At 35.3% G+C, this 18,749-nt stretch overlaps 1 protein-coding gene across 4 annotated transcripts in view; it reads left to right on the top strand.

Moving 5' to 3' along the window:
* The window catches only part of LOC124367621 (carboxypeptidase D-like), a 60,803-nt gene that overhangs the window by 19,295 nt on the left and 22,759 nt on the right, over positions 1-18,749 (top strand). For 3 of the 4 annotated variants that reach the window (XM_046824586.1, XM_046824585.1, XM_046824587.1), the window contains exons 4-7: positions 3,912-4,099; positions 6,143-6,330; positions 13,547-13,630; positions 17,313-17,489. In XM_046824586.1, the coding sequence (XP_046680542.1) occupies positions 3,912-4,099; positions 6,143-6,330; positions 13,547-13,630; positions 17,313-17,489 (637 nt within the window). The remainder of the gene's footprint in view (positions 1-3,911; positions 4,100-6,142; positions 6,331-13,546; positions 13,631-17,312; positions 17,490-18,749) is intronic. The other variant, XM_046824588.1, reaches the window with a different exon arrangement.

The following is an 18,749-nucleotide window of genomic DNA, read 5'->3' as shown; positions in this document are numbered from 1 at the left end:
TGCCAAGGCCGGAAAACAAGAACGTCATCGGTACACGAACTGTACTCAAGAATAAATTAAATCCAGACGGTACAATCGAGCGCAGAAAGGCGCGCATCGTCGCACGAGGGTTTACTCAACGACCAGGATTTGATTACGACGATACATTTGCTCCGGTGGCAAGATTCGAGTCGATTAGAACTGCGATGGCATTAGCAGCAGGGTTTAATACCAAAGTTCAGCATTGGGATGTCAAGACGGCATATTTGAACAGTGAGCTCAAGGAAGAGCTGTACATGGAACTGCCTGAGGGGCTAGCTGAGGCCGTGAATGACATCGTACGAACTGAAAGACGTGATTCGAAGACATACAAAGCAGCTATGGAGATGCAGAAAGCATTGAAGAAAAAGAACCAAGTATGCAGTTTGAAGAAGGCTATCTACGGGTTAAAGCAATCAGGGAAAATGTGGTACGACCATTTAACCAAAATTTTAAGAAAAATTGGATTGCAACCGACGGTATCAGACCCGTGTTTTATTCACTGCAAAGCACGAAAATAATATCATCGTAATTGCTGTCTGGATAGATGATATGTTGGTATTTGCGGACAATGAGGCGCTGCTGGATCACGTAAAACATGAAATAAATAAAGATAATAGGCATCAAAGACCTTGGAGAAGCCAAATATTTCTTTAGGCATCGAAATTGATCAACAAAACGGGATCAAAATGGGGACAAAGAGGATACGTTTCTGGAAATTTTGAAGAAATTTGGAATGGATTCCTGTAACCCGGTGGAAATACCAGCGAGTTCCAAGTACAAAAATCGAGGGAACAGCAGAAGACCAAGGAAAATCTTCAAATAATCATCCGTACAAAGAGCTGGTAGGCTCATTGATGTACTTGGCGGTATGTACGAGGCCGGATATAGCATACACCGTGAGTGTGCTCGCACAATTCAACGACAAATCATCCGATTCATCACTGGGGTTCGGCTAAAAAGGTTTTTGAGATACCTCAAAGGGACAGCCAATCATTCCCTGCATTTTGATGGAAATATCCGAAAATTGACAGGCTACGCTTGATGCGAATTGGGGTGCATGTACACTGGACAGAAGGTCATACACAGGATACACCTTCTTGTTGGGCGGCGCAGCCATAAGCTGGCAAGCCAGAAAACAAAAAACAGTGGCACAATCAACTGCCGAAGCCGAATACATGGCTCTGGGCGAGGCTGCAAAGGAATCAATATTCCTGAATCTCGTCTTACTGGTTGAATTGGGGAGCAACGGGAGTCAATCGACGGCACAATTCTTTGCGACAATCAGAGTGCCAAAATGATGTCAGAAAATGCTATGTTTCACACCCCCGGACAAAACATATAGACATTCGTCATCACTTCATCCGAGAGAAAGTGCAAGAAGGCCAGATCAAGGTGGAACATATACCGATGGACGAAATGGTAGCCGATATTTTCACGAAATCACTACCATCAATCAAACACTGGCAAACATTGTGGGGACCTTGGGTCTGAAGTAACCGATCCACGCAGAGATATTGAGGAGGGGTGTTATAAATAATTGACAATACCCGCGTGTAAATTGTGGTTCACACAGACACACACTGCGACAGCAAAGAAATCAACGTGCGCATGCGCCAACTTTTACAACAGCTGTTTATAGATAAATAATTATTATTATTCTTTTCCGTACGTCTTCCACGTGTTACATTGTCGGTGTGCTTAATGTGTGTATATTTGCTAATTAATAAACATTAACTTGATTATTAATCCTCTGACTATTTATTTACAACATAAATTATATTTTTAAAATGAGATATCTTCTATAAGTCTAAAACTAAATATAAGAGCTTAAAAATCTTTAATATTTAACACTGTTCTTATAGGGGAAAATTCAATGCCATCAGTCATAGTGAACTATGATTCTTAAAAATCAATTTTTCAATATTTTATCTTTAAAGCAATAAGTACTAGTGTATGAGTTGAATTTGAGTGTGTGTTGAGTTAGTTTTATTAGTAATCTTCTAAGGACAATTGTGGAGTTTAAAATAAAAAAAATGTAAGAGAGCTGTTTAACCTTAGAACTAACACTCAACATTATAATGTCAATCTGACAAGCATGTGTGTTGACAGTTCATATAGTACCTATATAAATCAACACTACCACCACTACTTATGTACCATTTCAAACGGAAAGAATTGCTGATTCAATGGTGAAATTCATTTTGTTGTTTTGGCAACAGTTATGCCATAAAACTTGCCAGAAGGATTGTCTTCATCTAGCAAATTTGAAAATTAGTGTGGTATCATAGGTATGGTTTATTTTGGAAATATTTACTGTGAACATTTTAACTTTCATTAACTTTTGAAAATAAGTATTTATATTAAAAAATTTAGTTATATACCACCACTTTTCAAAAATAGAAAAATTAGAAACTGGTTATTAATTTATTTACTGTTTTGTAGTGCATATAATTCTCAAAATTTTAGTATATTTTGGAAACATTTAGTGTAAAAAATAAATTTTGTTGTTAATTTTTGAAAATAATCGTACCTATTTTAAGAAATTGAACCTTTCCTGTATTATTTGTGGTTTTTACAATATATATATTAGATACCATTAGTTTTATGAAATCACTGTAGCCAAAACAAGAAAACAAATTCCACCATTGAATCAGCAATTCTTTCTGTTTGAAATGGTATACATTAGAATCTGAGATAGCTAATTTATTTTTCATTTGATCTAATTTCAGATAATATATAATGGTGGTATCCAGGTTTTCATGGAAATATATTTTCTCCAACAAAACTTGGATACCATTATATATTATCTGAAACTAGATAAAATTACAAATAAATTGGCTATCTCATATTCTAATACTTATAATATTATCATACTTTACCAGGGGGAGTCCCACCACTTATAAATGAATTAAATGTAGTCATTTTTATATGGTTTATGCATGATGTTTTTATACCATAATTATCTCCACATTGCCCTGAAAATAATGTATAACATATAGGTTTGTAGTAAAAATTAATTTTTCACAAAATGTTTAAAGTACAGGTACAAAACATGGCCTGCCATATGAGGGAAATATAACTTCCAGTTCGAGGGTTCAGGAGGTTATGGAATTTGTAGTTTTTATTTATCTTGTTTTAATAACAATCTTAAAGAAATTTGAGTATATAACCTATAAGATTACATTTATGGTTAATAGCCTCAGAGAGTCATTAATATGAACTTCCCCAGGAAGTTTACTTCTGGGATGGTTTATACCTGTCAATTGAACCTACACTGGGTACAGCAACAATTGATGTGTCACTTATATCTTGGCAACCTTATGGATGTGCAGGAGTGACTCATTACTAACCTTTGCTATTGGAGTGGTTCGATAGGTCTAGTCTACTGCAGAGAATAGCTGTTGGAGTGGGAGAAGCTCCCTTAGTGTTAAAGGCTGTTAGAGTTGACATGAGGGAGTGGTGTACATGCCAGCTTTGACTGTAAAGGCTGTAACAGAGCTAGAGCTGGCCTTCCCTTTGTTCAAAGTGGACATGACAGAAATATATCCAGCTATCCGTCCTTCAATTCTTGATGATTTTGAAATAAAGAGCTATTCTCTCTCTCTCTCTCTCTCTCTCTCTCTCTCTCTCTCTCTCTCTCCCCCCCCCTCCCTCCCACCCTTCCCTACCCCTGACCTATCCTGGATATCCTGTCACTTCAGAAGCAAGCGCAGAGGTCCTTTTAGGACTAGGTGCAATTTGAAATTTCTCAGCTTCCTGTCCTTAGTAGAAATATTAGCTTTTATCTTATAATACAAAGTAGTATGCAAATATTTAATGTTATATGTATCTTGTATCAGTAAGAGGTTTTATACTGAAGTTAAATTTCACGGATGTGGTTATTCTTGCAGTACCTGGTGACCGAGTACAATAAAGGGAACAAGAGAGTGAGACGGCTCCTTGACTATGCTCATGTGCACATCCTGCCTAGCATGAATCCTGATGGTTTTGCCTGTGCTCTCAGAGATAACGTGGTTGACGACCACGACTCTGAGCCTGGAATACATCCACCTGGGCACTGTATGGCCAGGGATGGCAGGTATAATATATTTTTTGTGTGGGGAAATTACAATTTACAATCCATCTTATTATATTATTGTATTTATGAACCTTATTATTACATGGTATGCCTGTCCACTGTTGAGACTAGAAAGAGACTCAACCAATGGATTATCTTCGAACTTGATCTTACCACGTAAAAAAGAATTTTCACGTAACATTTCCTCATATCGTTCTCAAGATATTCTTTGGACAGATAGCCAGAAAAGAAATTTCTCAAGGCCTCTACTTAAATGAAAGGCTTCACTGATATTGAGTTAAAGGAGAATGTCCTGTGGAAGAACATTTGCCATCATCAAACTCGACCTTGCCTATATAGAAATGAAGTAATTGATCTTACCATTCAAGCAAAATGTCAAGTCTCCAGCTCAATTCATTCCCAAGATATCCTGTGAAAAAACATGGTAACAAATAAGACATCAGAGATTTTTTCCAGCCCCTACCTATGTGATAGGCTTTGCTGATGTTCAACAAAGATGCAGAAAATAAACATTCTTTGGAAGATCATTTGCCATCATTAAAGTTAATCTTGGCTATGTAGAAAATATGAAGTTATATGTAAGATTTCAATTCCACAACTGAAATAGTTCTCAAGATATCCTGTAAACAGATAGGCAGCAAATAGAAATAAGAGAATTTTTATCCAGATTCCTACTTGTGACAGGCTTTGCTGATGTTCAACCAAAGAGGAACATCCCATTCAGTTGAAAATGCTGAAGTTTTTTGTTATTTCAAAACACTATCTTTATATGTGTGCGTACATTATCTAATACAACCTCAATTCTACCGGCAACATGTAAGGCTATGTATTTAAAATAGCAAAGTTTTTTAAAATTTACAATTATTCTACTAAGAAAATATTATTTTCTTTTACTTATGTACTGATGACCTTTATGTTGTGTACGATGCCATTGATAGATGAATTGATAGAATTCATCTCACTGAAACAACAATATGGTTTCTTCAGTTTGTAAGTATTTTCATAAGACTTTACTCATTACTGATTAGTTTCCACATGATATTGCAAACTAGTGTACATAAATTAAATACCTACTTGAAGTAGAAAACTATGTCAGCTTGTAAATAACTCTTTATCCAAAATTAGCCTGAACTGAATGCATCGAAAGTAAGAGGCAGACAACTTCCATCATCGTAGTATAGCAGTGTTGAAGGGAGGTTTCTGCACAAAAGAATTATGGTCAGATGGAATATTTTGAGATGGTGAGTGAAGCTTTTTCACCTTCTACTTGGCAGATCTCATTTGGGATCTCATTTTGTGTACAAAATAGATTTAACCTTAGATGGCCATAAAGACTTCACATAACTCCATAAAAAGCATTGAGATCATCTGAGATTGGATGCTCAGACCAAGTTTACCAGTGACTTCTTCATGATTTGAAGTCCAAATAATTGCAGCACTCTTTATCCATACACTAAGATAACGATGCTTTCTTACTGTCTGTAAAAATGATTTTTTCCGACCTTTATAACTCAAACCTATGTGCATACTCCATTACAGTATGGGTGCAGAATGGTTCTCTAAAGCATCTATACTTATATATTAGAAATGTTTTAACAAGTTAAGTTAAACAATTTTACACAGGAAACTGGCAGTTTCAATTTTGAAACTGAAATAATTCTATACTCTAGCAGCTTCTTTCTTTTTGCATTTGATTATTTAGTTTAAAAAACAAACACTCCAATAATAAATTAGTTTTATTTGTGAGAGGCCTTTCATTTTCAACAAACACATCATCAGAACGGTGTAGCTGGAATAGAAATGTAATAAAACAATTGTGTTATTGAATACATATTTAAAATTTAACATCTGTCATGGGTTGTCAGTTTCACGTAGCACAATCTGAGTCTGAGCTCCTTATGTTCCACAACAGAGAAATTGCAATTGCAAACCCATAAATTTAATAAGTAAAAAAATTCAGTTTTGAATAACAGTATCAGGAAAAGAAATTATATTTAGATAAAAATATGTAATTTAATTTAGTGACAACAATGTTTTTCTAAGGGCAAACAGTCTCGGCAAAGACCTGAACCGTAACTTTCCCGATTACTTCCGCAAGGTCAGACCGGAGCTGCAGAACGAGACATTGGCTGTGATGAGATGGCTGGATGATTTTCCTTTTGTGTTGTCTGCGGCTCTCCATGGCGGTTCACTCGTTGCAAACTACCCCTTTGACAACAGCAAATATGATAGTGAGTACCTTACCTGAAAATGTTTTATTATTATTAGATTAATTATTTCAACTCTAATAACGCATACATAGTAGTAAATTATTGTGTATCTGAGGTCATGGGACAAAATATTAGAATTTATTCATGAATATAAATTGTTCTCAACATTTTTTTTCAAAAATACATTTTTAAGATCTACAATTTGATAAGTTACATAGTTTGAAAAAAAATGAAAACTTTTTATATACCGTAAAACCGGGGCTACTTTGCACCACTTTTAGGAGTTAAAATAAATATTATCTCATAAAAAATAAAGCATTTCAACAAATTAACAAACTACTGGTTTTTATTAATTCTTATACATCCAGGAAACCATTCCACACTCATAAATTTCTGTATTATATATTTAAATATTTTTTATGTATTTTTTTGATTTGGTGCAAAGTATATCATAGGAGCGGGTTACTTTGCACCACCTGAAAAATTATTTATCTTTTTCTGAAAAACTTTGTTGGTGCAAAGTAAGACCTATTCAGAATCCCTTAAACATCTGTTGGAACCACTGAATACTTATATGATTTAATTATTTTCACCTGAAAGGGGGAAAACAACAAAAACTCATGATACGTCACAAAGTGTATTTAACATGGGAAAATTGACAGTGAAAAAATGACAAACTTAGAGATTCTGAAGCTTAAAACTTAATAAATACTTGCAGGTCTATGTTCAAAAACATTATAACATATAATACACACTTAATAATGCATATTCTTAAAAAAAATTTAGTCCATTTTTTCCAAAATTGTCTTGAAGCTCTGGAACTGCAAATATTCCTCTTTTGCTCAAAATTTTGGGTGGATTTATAGATCCAGCAATTTCATTCCACTCATAAAATAAAATATCCTTATTAACAGGCCACTTCCAGTTGCCTAGGGACTTCATCATTGCACTTACAAAAGCTCCATTTTCATCAACGTTTACAGTGGTACCTGGGTAATATTCGTTTTTCGTAGTTAACAACAACAAATGAATCTACTTGTAGATCAGACTTGTTAATAGGTCTCAGTCCTGATTTTATTGTTAGAAAAGCCTCTTCTTTTGCTGCTTCATTGATCTCCTCTAATTTCTTTTTCCTATAGGTCTTCCAGTCATCGTCGGAGGAACTTTCATCAATACACATTTCTGTTGGGTCATCTATGGACTCATCACTACTATCCCGTTGAAATTTAGGCTGACACGATTTTTTTTCCTTTAGTTAAACAAGTCTTTGTGGTTGCCTTACTCGTGCTTGGTGTTTGGTCATCAGTCATAGATTGTGGGGGTTTAACACTAGCATTATCGCTAGTTACAAGTGATTGCATGGAAATCGTTTCTTCGTGAGATAAACTTTTTCCTGCTGGCACAGCAAGTTTCTTTTTTTCTTGTTATTTGTGGCTTTGTGCTGCAGGCCTCTCGTGTTGACTGCAGGGCAACGAGGAAAGCAGAACAAACAGCTGAAGGCTCTACTTATGCTGGTGCAAAGTAACCCCGTCTTTCTCTTAAAAGTAACCTTAAAACTTAAAATGGATGATAATTTAATGAGTATTGATATAAACTCTCAGTTACTGTTGTTATTTGTAAGATAATAAAATTCTACACATAAATATACCACACTTGCCTTTCTCTGACGTTGTCTAATATCGTAAAAAACGGCACTTTTTTGACGTAACAATTCAAACAAAACTGAAGATACAAAGACAACTCTTCCCACAAATATCCAAAATGGCGGGATAAAGTGTCTGTTCACACAAATCATGTAGAAGATGGTGCAGCCTAGTGGAGAATTGTGAAACTAGGTTGAAATGATAAATAGTTTCTCCTACAGATAGAGTTGAGTCTTTTTTTAAACTTTGGTGCAAAGTAACCTCACAAGGTGCAAAGTAGCCCCGGTTTACGGTAGTACTATTACTGGTGGATTTAGGTTATGAACTTTTGAAGTTCAATCATATTACAATAATAACTGAATAATGTCTTTATTGTAATGGAGAGTCATACATTTTCTGGTTCTAAATGCAAACACAAATTAACTAATTTTTTTAGTGCGTTATTATTAGTGCAGATGTGCACTTTCCTCTCATTCTCAAGCGTTATTGCAAAATCTTATGCTGTAATTACACTATTTAATTTAAAAGCACATGATTGTTTCTGTTTAAATTGATTAATACAAATTATTTCATTGTAGCATAAGACTCTATATAGGTAGGTCATCTTATATAGGTTCCATCTGCACAGTTGGACAGTAGGGTCGAACGAAAAAATATATTTTTTTATTTCAATATATAATAGTGATAAAAAGTTGCCTTTTGCTATTATTTAATCAATTTTAAAGTTTAAACATGATTGGAGTAAGGTAAGAGGTGCCGCAAAGTTTTAGAAATTGTGATTTTTTAGTGAAATTTATCGAATTTCAATAAATTTGTATCTGTAAAGAATACTGTTGTATTTTTCCATTTATGCTTAAAAGCCAGTTATACATGACTAAGATGTAGTAGAATCAGATAATATGATTGGAATTGATGTACTTCAACCTGAAAATTATGATATAGAAGATGAGTTTTTAGCCGAATCAACTGATGATGAAAAGCCTTCCACCTCTTCTCAGGCCCTAACAAAAATATGGTACAACTACCGACAGTAGCTTCTATCTGTGGTAGAACTGGGGTTTCAGTCAGGGTTTGCAGCAGCTATAGCAAGTGAGGTTGTTAAATATTTTATTTCTGAGGAGAACAAAAGTAACGTCATTGACAGAATGAAAATTCGAAAAGCTAGAGCCAGTAATCGAAAAAAGGCAGTGGCAAAAATAAAATTGGAGAGAAATAGGGTTGTTTTTTTTTGTGGCAGAAAGAATAAGACAATTGTTAAAGAGAAAAAGAGGAACAAATTTTCAGAAAGACTGTCGTTGAAGAACACGTTTCGTTAGTTGAAGAACCTGGTTCTTTATTTCTGGCACACGCTACGGTACAGTTGAAGGCATAAAATAAAGTATTTTCGAGTGTTTTAATAGTAACTGTGATTTGAACTTGAACAGTGTAACTGCAATTGGATGTGATGGCACTGCTAAAACACTGGAGCTAATAATGGTGTTATCGCTCTATTAGAAAAGAATATTCATAAGTCTTTGCAGTGGCTAATATGTTTGTTTCATTGCAACTAGTTGCCATTGCATCAATTATTTTGTCCATTAGATGGAAAAACAAAAGGACCTAATGAGTTCGGGGGAGTATTAGGCGAACTACTTGAAAATGTCATGAGCTTCCAGTAATTACCTACTCATTAATAGAGGACAACCTTCCTGACCTAGAAGTGAAACAAGATCTAAATACCAATCAAAAGTATTCACTTGAAATGTGTAAATCAATTTCAAGTGGAATCTGCCTCCCTGATCAAGCTATGAAGAAACCAGGAAAGTTAGCACATTCACAATGGCTGATATTGGCTAAACGCATTCTCCGGTTGTGTGTTGGAACAGAAAACCCTTCAGAAAACCTGAAAACTTTAACAGATTATGTAGTTAAGGTGTACTCTCCAATTTGGTGTCACCTTAAGCTGAAGCCCTCTTGCGTAAATGGAGCCAAACACTTATGGCGACTGATTTCGTTGTTACGTTATCTTTCCGACGAGCATCTTAAAATAATCAACCAGTTATTCCAAGAAACAGCTACTTCGCTCACCCTGAAAACATGTTGCTCTGCATGTTAAGTGATGAGAGAAAACACAACGACTTTTGAAGGCAAGGTCAGATCAGAAGAATGAGGTACGGAAGTTTGTGATACCTATACTAAACTTCAAAGCTGATGATACATCGGCATTATCAACTGGGCTGACGTAACAGAATCACAAAACCACCAATGACAAAGCACGTGACTGATGAGGACTTAGCCAAGTACATAAGTGAATCACGAGAAGATGGCCTGATGCATTCTGTTGATTTTGCACGTTTTACCTGCCGTACACAAGCAGTGGAAAGAGTAATCAAGCTTGCAAGAGAATCATCACTCTGTGTTTGCGGTATCGAAGAAAGAAATGGATTTGTTAAAGCCAGAATTGCTTCACACAAGATGATGCCAAAATTTGAAACACAGAGACACTTTAACTAAAATGTATAATTGACAACATTGAATATTTATTTAGCTTTGTTACAATGTTTCATTTGTGTATTATTTGTATTTTATGAATATAAGTGTGTTTATTGAATAGATTGTGACCTTATTGCATAGGTTTCATTTGGTTCAATATTATCACTGTACTATAAAAATTAAAGGAGAAATTATTAAAAAAATGTAGGCAAAGACACATCATCACATATTATATCTAGTATATAACACCCATATCTTACTACAGCTAAGCCAAAAAAGTAGTACATAAAAAATCTTTCTTTTTCAAATTGTAATACCCACTAAGTGGGCCTATAAAATGATAATGGCAGCAAATTAAATTTGTTTTCATGATTTTAGGCTTAGTTTTAATTAAATTGAAATAATAAACATAAAATACCATCCCAAAAAAATTAAATAAAATTCTAGAAAATTTGAAAATGCATAGACGAAAACTATTTTCAAGGATTTTACGGCACTCAAGACGTGTTTCTAGCAAAATTAAACTTTGTAGAATTACTTCTCACATAAGAAGACACATTTTTTTATTGTTACAATGTATAAAACAGAAAATTATTTTTTACCCTATACCAAAGTTCCACCCTATTGGACAGTTCTGCTGTCAATTCCTCAGTTGGGAAGTTGTAAATAGGAGTTCTCATTCTCAAACTGAAATATTTTTTGAAATATCAAGTAGTATTTAAAACATCAACTTCACTAGTTTTGTATGCGAAAAACATGATTGTGTAGTCAAGTCATAATTGGTTGGATTTAAGTTAACACCATGAAATATTCCACACATAATGAAGCTATAGTGGGAAGGGTTGATTCAATGGATGTTGAGTTTAGCTCCATTTCACCTTCGTCTTAGTGTTGAAACGATATAAAGAGTTTGAGCTTCTTTGTTGCTGAATGTATTTTATCTCTTCAGATGAACATGACTCTAGGTACTAGGAGTCAGACAGTATCAAATTCCATACAATGCACTAAGAGGAAGGTGAACTAAAACTAAAGTCAACATTCACAAATCTATTAAATATATAATATATATTAAGTATCCTTTAAAATTATCAGATGATTTGTCATGGCCAAAAATTAATTATGCTATGCTAAAAACCTTAAATTTTGTATCATTTGTCATGTGATAATATAACTTGTATTGAAAAATATGATTGACTACCTAGCAGTTAACGCAGTTTTCCACACAATTTTATGTTGAAAAACAGAGACTCGATGGGCATATTCTTTTTAAATTATATCCTAAACACGCTTGAGATAGGTCGTGGTCACTGAAAGATATTCAAATCTTCTGATCCATTTTAGATTTAAGGTTAAAGATCAGTGTTATGGAATCCTGAAGCTGGACAGTTATTATAAATACCTGTGAAATAACTTGAATTTCTCCCAACATCCCATGATATTTGATTGAGTATTTCCAACAAATTCTGTACCAATTATTTTAGGACAGTATGTGGAGGAATGTCAAAGTCCGTAGTTTTTCAGTACTAAAGGAGGGTGCTCTAGTTTTGCCTATCTAGTTTAGAAACAGAAATAGGCATATTTAGGTTCATACTTGCTATTGCTAGTGTACATGGTGAACAGCTTCAGATGTTAAGTGAAATTGCTTTATCTATCTATATATGACTAACTGACTGATTCATCAAGGAACAGCAACATGAAATTTGGTACATATGTCTATCTTATGCCCTAGAGGCTTTCAAGGATTTTTCTCTCAGTCTTCAAAGCTCCACCCTACTGAACTCTAAATGCAAAAATTCCCTTAAGAAATGTATTGCTTTAAACAGGTGTCATTAATGAAAGAGTGTGTTAAATAACTGTTAATCAACTGTGTGATTTGGTGTCACTTGAAAAGAACGTAAAAACGTTATTTACTGTAAAGATTGTGGTGTCTGCCACTTTTATTTTGTTGGCCGGTGGTTGGGCCAACTATGATACATAATTTTTATTAATCAATTTAAACACAAACAAAATAGGCAATAATTTGACAGTTGTCACAGAACGTAATGTGCTGCGCAGTGTCAAAGTACTTTGTACTTATTGCTTCAATTACTATAAGCAGTCATTGTATGGTACATATCAGTTATACAGTTATCTAAATTTTATTATATGTAGATTGAAGCAGTGAAGAATTTTAACGAATTAGTTTATTCTGCTTTTTATTTAATGGACAAAATTCAGAATGTGTATGTGTAAGGTACAAAAAAGGTTGCATTTGACATTGTGGGACGGTAAATTTACAACAGTTACAGAAACAAAAAAGATTCAATGAACGAGTCTCATTTTAAATATGTTATTAGTATAAATCAAAAAATTTTTGAGTTTTTCCTATAAAGTTTATATTTTTTTATTGTGTTTGAGATGAATTATATCTAAGGAGACATCACTCATGATTCTTCAATTAAAAATAAGGGATTAACGCAATGGTTTAAAATTTTTTTGATGGGGTTAAATCAAGACTATTGTAGTAAGTTCTTATGAAACAAATTTGTACACATTATGTTTAATCCACTATTGAAATTTAATTTAAAGTTTAATTTCACAGAGGTATTAGCGGGGGGGGGGGGGGGTGAATTAATTAAGCACAAGCGTGCATCTCTATAGCCTGGGTTCAAAGTCTAGTAAAGTGTAAAGTAATAAGCATAGACTTAGCTGGGCTTTGTTAATGGACATAACTTGGTCCAGTGTTGCACGTAGTAATTTAAAAGTATCTATTTCAAATTCATAATGAAAACATTTTTATATTTCTTGGATTTTTATGTCTCTTTTGCAATTTAAATTTTATATTTTACACAAAGAAGAAATCCTCTTGATAGTTCTAATAAAATGCCCATGAAATTATCTTCTTTGTCGCCAACTTTATTGGAGCTCTTCAGATGGATGTTGACTCCAGATTCCAGGAGTCAAGTCTATGACAATGTCAGATTTCAGACACTGAACTAAGTGGAGGGTGGAATGGAGCTGAACTCAACATTCGTTTTACATCCTGTGTTGCACTACTCGAGTTTAATTTGGAAGTATTTACACTCTCTCGCACTTTGCAAAACTTTATTTGCGCTATTTTTGAGACCTGTTATTACTTGTAGTTTGGGAACAGTTCTTCAAAACCGTTGATGTATCTCAGCTTTCCCAAGAAGAGGTCACAAAGCTTTGGAAGAAATGGCGGCCTGGTTCGTCTACCTGAAGTATATAACTAACTATGAGCACTGAATGTTTTAAACACCACAGCTGTTTTGATACATAATCCGCTTTTTAACAAAAATAAAATTAATGCATTTCTTTTCTGCACTATTATGACCTAACTGTTTACTAACAGTAAAAAATCATACGGTTTTGCTGATTATTTTTTGTTTAGTTCTTTTTGTAGATATGCTTGTTTCTGGTTATGGTATTAAGTTTTTTATCTTATATTTAATATTAAATTACATTAGATTTTTTTGTTTTTAAAGCTTTTTTGCCTAATACTTTGTTTTATTTTGTCATTAAGCCTTAAATATATTTCCTTTTAAAAACTAATAGTCAGAACAGTAAATTTACTCTGTTTTTAATTGATATTCCATTTTTGTAATTAGTAGTAGTCATCAGATACCACACAGTGTGACACTGAGGGAGGACTGAGATGTGGTCATGACGGTAGTGGTAGTAGTCATCAGATACCACACAGTGTGACACTGAGGGAGGACTGAGGTGTGGTCATGACGGTAATGGTAGTAGTCATCAAATACCACACCGTGTGACACTGAGAGGGGACTGAGGTGTGGTCATGACGGTAGTGGTAGTAGTCATCAGATACCACACAGTGTGACACTGAGGGAGGACTGAGGTGAGGTCATGACGGTAGTGGTAGTAGTCATCAGATACCATACAGTGTGACACTGAGAGGGGACTGAGGTGTGGTCATGACAGTAGTGGTAGTAGTCATGAGATACCACACAGTGTAACACTGAGAGGGGACTGAGGTGTGGTCATGACGGTAGTGGTAGTAGTCATCAGATACCATACAGTGTGACACTGAGGGAGGACTGAGGTGTGGTCATGGCGGTAGTGGTAGTAGTCATCAGATATCACACAGTGTGACACTGAGGGAGGACTGAGGTGTGGTCATGACGGTAGTGGTAGTAGTCATCAGATACCACACAGTGTGACACTGAGGGAGGACTGAGGTGTGGTCATGACGGTAGTGGTAGTAGTCATCAGATACCACACAGTGTGACACTGAGGGAGGACTGAGGTGTGGTCATGACGGTATTGGTAGTAGTCATCAGATACCATACAGTGTGACACTGAGAGGGGACTGTGGTGTGGTCACGACGGCAGTGCTAGTAGTTGTTACACATCACACAGTGTGACACTGAGAGGGGACTGAGGTGTGGTCATGGGGACAATGGTAGTGGTCACCAGACACCACACAGTGTAACAATGAGCAAGGACTGAGGTGTGGTCATGATGGCAGTGCTAGTAGTTGTTACACATCACACAGTGTGACACTGAGAGGGGACTGAGGAATGGTCATGGGGACAATGGTAGTGGTCATCAGACACCACACAGTGTAACACTGAGCAAGGACTGAGGTCTGGTCATGACGGCAGTGCTAGCAGTCACCAGACACCACACAGTGTGACACTGTGTGCGGACTGAGGTCTGGTCATGACGGCAGTGCTAGTAGTCACCAGACACCACACAGTGTAACACTGAGCAAGGACTGAGGTCTGGTCATGACGGCAGTGCTAGCAGTCACCAGACACCACACAGTGTAACAATGAGCAAGGACTGAGGTGTGGTCATGATGGCAGTGCTAGTAGTTGTTACACATCACACAGTGTGACACTGAGAGGGGACTGAGGAATGGTCATGGGGACAATGGTAGTGGTCATCAGACACCACACAGTGTAACACTGAGCAAGGACTGAGGTCTGGTCATGACGGCAGTGCTAGCAGTCACCAGACACCACACAGTGTGACACTGTGTGCGGACTGAGGAATGGTCAAGACGGCAGTGCTAGTAGTCACCAGACACCACATAGTGTGACACTGAGCAGGGACTGAGGAATGGTCTTGACAGCTGTGGTAATAGTTGTTAGACACCATACAGTGGGCATCATTGAGTGCGTTGTTGCATGTGATTCTGGTAAATGGACACCTGGTCTTATACTCTGCCTGGTGACTGAAAAGATTACAAACCCTCATCAATCCAAGTGCACTCACATCTGTAATTGCCAGCCTGCCCTCCCCATAATCAATTCTGTTCTCAATGTGCAATGACCTGTTTTGTTAATTTTTATTTAGTTCAATTATTTCTATTATATATGTAATCTTCATACCAAAATAAAGAAAATGAGGCCGAGTACGCTTTTGGCTTTACTAAGTTTTTGAAATAGTAAAGGCTAGTATTTAAAATGTATGATGATAAAAAAATCATCATTATACTTCTTTAATACATTATGTTTAGACCCATCTTTTTTTTTTTTTTTTTACAGAGATTACATATTTTATTTAACATTTTAAAGTATTAAAAATAAAAAGGTAATTCTGTTACTTAGTGGTTGTTAATAATTCAGAGCAAGCAGGTAGTAAGGTTTTGATGTTGGCTGTTTGTGGGAGTTTTTATTTAGTGGTAAAGGTCTATAATGTTTCAAAGGCTAAAGCTTGTTGACCAGAGTATTGACTAACTTAATAATTAAAAGTGCCTGTTTAGTCTTGGTGGTGGTTTCATAGTTACTAGGTTTATGGCATGATTTATGTACAAATCAGAAAAACATTTCAAAAATCTCGCTATATTTTAATATACTCCAATGTACTTATTTTACTTGTTGATTTTCTAAAGATATTTAAATTAAAATAATGATTTATTTCCCAGAAAGAGTAATAGAGTCCGTAGACTAGAGTTGGTGATAACACAGGTTCAAGTCTTTTTGAGACTAGAACTCTTATTATCTGTTCTCTCCACCTCTTACTGAATAGGTCTCTAGTTACTCTTTTAATCTCCTCTGCTTTTTTATAGCTATAATCTTTGGTGAAGGAGCAAAGTAAGGAAAACGGAGAAAGTAGGTTCGGCTAGTTAATTTTTCAGAGAATATTATAATGAGTGTGAATAAGACTACAAGAAATTCATCTTGGCTGTCATCTTAAAGTGAATTGTGTGATGTTTCTAGATTTGTAACTTTCAAACTTTATTGAGACTTTAAATACACCCAAACATAGTTTATATAGAAATTTCAGTTTGTGAGGATAGTTCTCACACTACAGGCAACACATGCTGTTCTGGCACCAAACACAAAATGTACTTTTGGCACCCTCACCACCACATGATTCAATTATTTCCATAGCTCAAAAGAACTTCCTCCATGGCATGCTTTTATATGTAATAAGACTAATTACTGATACAACAGAATATTACTTGTTTTTTATTTTTTTCCCAAAAATGATCAGTACAAAGAATTTTATTTCCAGAATTTTGCATAAGATTTATCTATCACTTCATTTAACTGACACAAATTCATTTAAATCCAAGTCTTGTTTTATTGGCAGGGTAGATATTGTCTTTCCTGGGTAATTGTCAAATTCAAATTTGAATTAATTTTATTTAAAAAAAAACTGTGCTCACCACTAGCAACAGGTGAAGGTAAAAAAGTCAACAAGATAAGTAGTAGCCGCTTGTACTGGAGGCTCTACCAGTATTTATGTTGACATAATACCAACAGGCCAGGAATAACAAATTAATATTTGTTTATGATTAAATTCGAGATCCAGTGTAACACAAGCTGATTTTTACTCAGTGAAAGTATAGTAATTTTTCAATTTTGTTAATTTCCCCTGTATTTTGCTACAATTGGTAACCCTGTAACTGCGCAGGCTCGTTGTCCAAGGAGCCAAACCTGACAGAAGATGATGATGTGTTCAAACATCTCGCCCTGGTCTACGCCAGAAAACACCCTACCATGCACAAGGGGAAGGCTTGCCCAAATAATTATGCAAAAGACACATTTCCGAAGGGAATCGTCAATGGGGCTGAGTGGTACCCGCTCACAGGTACGTTGTATACATTGTAATTTTAATTGTTAGATTTGGTGTCTTTTTCTATCTACATTCTGACATTACAAGAGTTTAAATACTACAAACTTAGAAAAAAACCACTAAACCTGTTTAGAGTGTTTTGTAATAAAAATAAAGAACATTTCATCATTTATTTTCAAATATTGAAGTACATTTCATATTTATATTATTTGAATCTTGTTCTGTTAACTAATTAGATTGACTATTTTTAGGTGGGCATATAGTTAATCAATATAATAGTCTGGGAGCACAGTGCCAATTTGCATTGTATAAACTCACAATCTGATTTTTCTGTTCTCAATTCATATAAATACTTTTCAAAACATTACTAAAACAGTTAATCACAATAAAAATTCAGATCTTTGTCATCGTTATATGTTACGTTTCATGATCGGAATCTATCCATTTTGTCATGTACCCCAAAGCTGCTTGGAGTCTAGTCCAGGCGTTGTTACTGCAGAGAATGCAAGTCCCTAGATCCTAGTACTAAGGTCTAAGACCAAAACATAGGGCAGAAAGTGGCTTGCCTTTACCCCTTCCTCCTCCTAACCATCACCTTCCTGTCCCATTATTTCAGATGGCACGACACAGCGCCAAAGAAAGAGCCAACATCAATCCAGCACGAAATCCGACACGAGCGACATCACTTTTATCCGTGCTGGTGTGATGTGTGATTGTGTTTCTCGTACTCGCGATTTGCATTCTCTGCAGTGAAACCACCTAGACTAGACTCTAAGCAGCTTTTGGGTATGTTTGAATCCTTTTATTTCTCTTCTTTTCTTCTTTCTATTCTTTATTTTTGTATGTACTAATACCTCCCCCACATGACAAAGAGGATAGATTTCAATCCTCAAAACATTGTGTTATACCTTTTGTTACATATAACTATGGCAAATGTCCGAAATCCTGTTATCCTATCTAACTTCAATTGTCAATAGCAAACTTTAAACAAAAAATTCAATGAATTAACTTCATTGACCAAGTGACTGTGTGACCAAAAACGACCTGTGCATGCAGTTGTGTAAGCTAAGTTATTCATTGCCTTGGACATTCGCTCATCCGCCGATATGCTTTGTCATTCACGCTGTTAGATATACTTACTCTTGCTCTATACTTGAATTAAGCTTCACCCCTGTTGAGTCCAACATTTGGCTAGTTATTATAAAAACATGAACATGAGAAAATGTAGTACTTGTCATCCTGTATTTGTCGTAAATTTATGTACGTGATTACATC

The sequence above is a fragment of the Homalodisca vitripennis genome, chromosome 8, assembly GCF_021130785.1.
Source record: "Homalodisca vitripennis isolate AUS2020 chromosome 8, UT_GWSS_2.1, whole genome shotgun sequence".
NCBI classification, from domain to species: Eukaryota; Metazoa; Arthropoda; class Insecta; order Hemiptera; family Cicadellidae; genus Homalodisca; species Homalodisca vitripennis.
This window is presented reverse-complemented; position numbering and strand designations above follow the sequence as displayed.